This window comes from Contarinia nasturtii, unplaced genomic scaffold (genome assembly GCF_009176525.2).
Source record: "Contarinia nasturtii isolate CC-2019 unplaced genomic scaffold, AAFC_CNas_1.1 Cnas_scaffold_2561, whole genome shotgun sequence".
In the NCBI taxonomy this organism is placed as follows: domain Eukaryota; kingdom Metazoa; phylum Arthropoda; class Insecta; order Diptera; family Cecidomyiidae; genus Contarinia; species Contarinia nasturtii.
The window spans coordinates 1-2,697 of record NW_022199881.1 but is presented as its reverse complement, the minus strand read 5'-3'; the positions used below and the strand labels follow the sequence as shown (position 1 = coordinate 2,697).

The 2,697-nt window shown below is 38.0% G+C and overlaps 1 protein-coding gene across 1 annotated transcript; it reads right to left on the bottom strand.

Annotated features, from left to right (window-relative positions):
* Positions 1-439: 439 nt before the first annotated feature.
* On the bottom strand, positions 440-1,378 carry LOC116348595. Its single transcript, XM_031779645.1, has one exon. The coding sequence runs from the start codon at positions 1,376-1,378 to the stop codon at positions 440-442; it is 939 nt and encodes a 312-aa protein (XP_031635505.1).
* Between the last annotated feature and the right edge of the window lie 1,319 nt (positions 1,379-2,697).

Here is a 2,697-nt window from a genome sequence, read left to right as displayed (position 1 = left end):
ACAAATTGTGTGCGAGCTGTCAAATATCCATGAAACCATTTGACAAGTCCACGGCCGAATCCAAAACCCACCAGCTTCTGTAGTAATTTCTTGTGGTTCACACGATCGAAGGCTTTCTCAAAATCGGTGTACAATACATCTGTTTGGCATTTTTTGGTCATCGAGTCGATCGTGAAATTCACCAACTGAAGTAAATTTGTCGATGTTGATCGATTTTTCACGAATCCATGTTGGCTGTGGCTGATTTTCGAATTAATGAATGTGTCAATTTTGTTATACACAACAATTTCGAAAAGTTTTGCTATTGTTGGTATTATAACGATCGGTCGATAATTCGATGCACTGCTTTTCTTTCCAGACTTGTAAATTGGCACAATTCGGGAATTTTTCAACGACGCAGGTACACATCCTCGAAGCAGTGACTTACAGAATAGCACTGTTAATGGCTTTGACAATGTATGTGCAAGGCTTTCAACACATCGACTTCATTTATGTCAATGTCAAATGATACGTCTCCGCATTCATCCAGCAATTGATCCAAGTTGATATATTCGCTCTGTGTATATTGATTTTGGAAATAATCAGCAAATAGTTCGGCTTTCGATGTGTCAGTGTTCGCAATTTCATTGTTGTACTCAACAATAACCGGAATATCGCTTCTTTTCCTCCTGTCATTCACAAATCGCCAAAAATGCTTTGGATTTGATCTGATTTGCGATTGTATACGACTGATATACGACTTGAAAAGCTGGCCTTGCAATTGCATGAACGAATCAGTGATGGTATTGTATTCGTCAAAGTTGCCAGTTTCCCTTGCCCGTTTGTATGTCTTTCTTCTGACATTTTTCAAGTGCTTCAAATGTTTCGTATACCACGGTGGATCAGTATTTTTTTGCACGGTGATTTTCGGAACAAAAGTATCGATTGCCTCGTGTAGAACATTGTTGAAAATTTGGAATGCATTTTCGATGTCATCTATACGATTAATTCCTGACAAAATGTCATTTGCAGTGAAAAATGCATTGATCGCATCGAAATCGGCCGAGTTATATGTATAAATTTCCGATAAGTGTTGTGATGCGGGCTCTTTTCCATCAATCGTCACTTCAATTTCAATTGCTTTGTGCCAAATGTCGGATTTTATCAATGGTCTTGTTGATTCAATCAACGACATTTCATAAAACATGTTTGTGAATACAAGATCCAAAACATTTCCGGCTGGATTTTCGATATTTGACAGTTGGTAAAATTCACAGTCGAACATTGTGTCAAAAACAGCAATGCCACCTTCTGTCGACACATTGATTGGCAAATAATAATCACCATCATCGGCTTTAATCCATTTGACACCTGGTTGATTAAAATCACCACATACCATCACAATGTCATTTTCGTTGTATTGGATTAACTTTACGATTTCAGTGAATTCCAAGAATTTTGCCGTTTCATGTACTGACCGAATGTACACCGCAAATACATAAACATTACACGAGTCGAATGAAATCTTCACACATACATGCTCTAATCCACTTTCCTCTGATAGAATCACTTTCTCACTGTTGAATTTGCATTCCACAGCGATCAAGACACCTCCCCATCGATTCTGTCACTTGTGCGTTCTGTCCGATCGCCACGATACACGTTATACCGTTTCCCGAAATGTTCAATGTCGGTAATATTTTTTTGAAGCCACGTTTCAAAAAATGCAATTATTTGGAATGGACACGATTTGGTGGCTAATCGTATAGCATCGACTTTGTCTCGAATTGAATGTGTATTCTGTATGTACACATTGAGTTTGGTTTGATTCGAGACTATTTTGGACGAGTTTTGTGTTTGTTTTTTATGCTGTGTCACTGTTCGTTCGATAGTTCTTTCGGTGGTGACGTCACTGGTTTCGATGGTGATTTCGGTGTGTTCAATGTTTGTGCCAGTTTGTTCGGTGATTTTTCGGTGTTTATGTTCGTTAGGGATTCGGTCAAGTCCAATAAAACTGGTTGCGGTGATTTCCGGATGTTTTGGTTCAATGGCGGGAAAAAATCACCAAACGTTTTACTTTTCAAGAATTCTCGAACCAGAACATTTTCTTGCCACATATCTGGGTCACTTAGAATCTCAAATTCTTCCGAATTCACCTCGATTTTGAATGAAACAAATTTAAGGGTACTTACATCCTTATCTTTTTTGACGAGTTTGTGCACAAATTTCGTTTTGTCACTTACTGGCGTTTCCGAAACGATGTATTCAATAATTTCCTCGGGGTTGGTCATTGGATCAAAACCAGATACGAAGGTTTTTCGATGCGTTGTGGTTTTGTCACAATATTCAACCGATTTGTCACTGATTTCGTGCCCATTTTTGGTTTTGGTGCATCAATTTTTACGTTTTTAGCTGGCGGTGTAAACAATTTCTGTGACATTTCGGTTCGTGGACGTTTTGCCGACTTTTGTTGTTGGTTAAAGCGTAAGGCATCAGCGAATGTTGACGGTTAATGCACGAATGACGATTTCGGTGTATTTTTCAACGAAAAATTGTTCGAGATAATTTTTTTCGATTGTGCTGTGACGTTTGGTTCGATTGACTTTCTCATTAAAAATTGAGTATCATCATGAATTTCGTTTGATTTGCTTTTTATTTCGGAAAATATGCATTTAATTTCATTCAATTCGGATATCACGGTTGAGATCTCCGATTTTT

Excerpts from the sequence above, each read along its gene's own strand:
- LOC116348595 (XM_031779645.1), bottom strand. The coding sequence starts at position 1,378 with ATGGTATGTGGTGATTTTAATCAACCAGGTGTCAAATGGATTAAAGCC.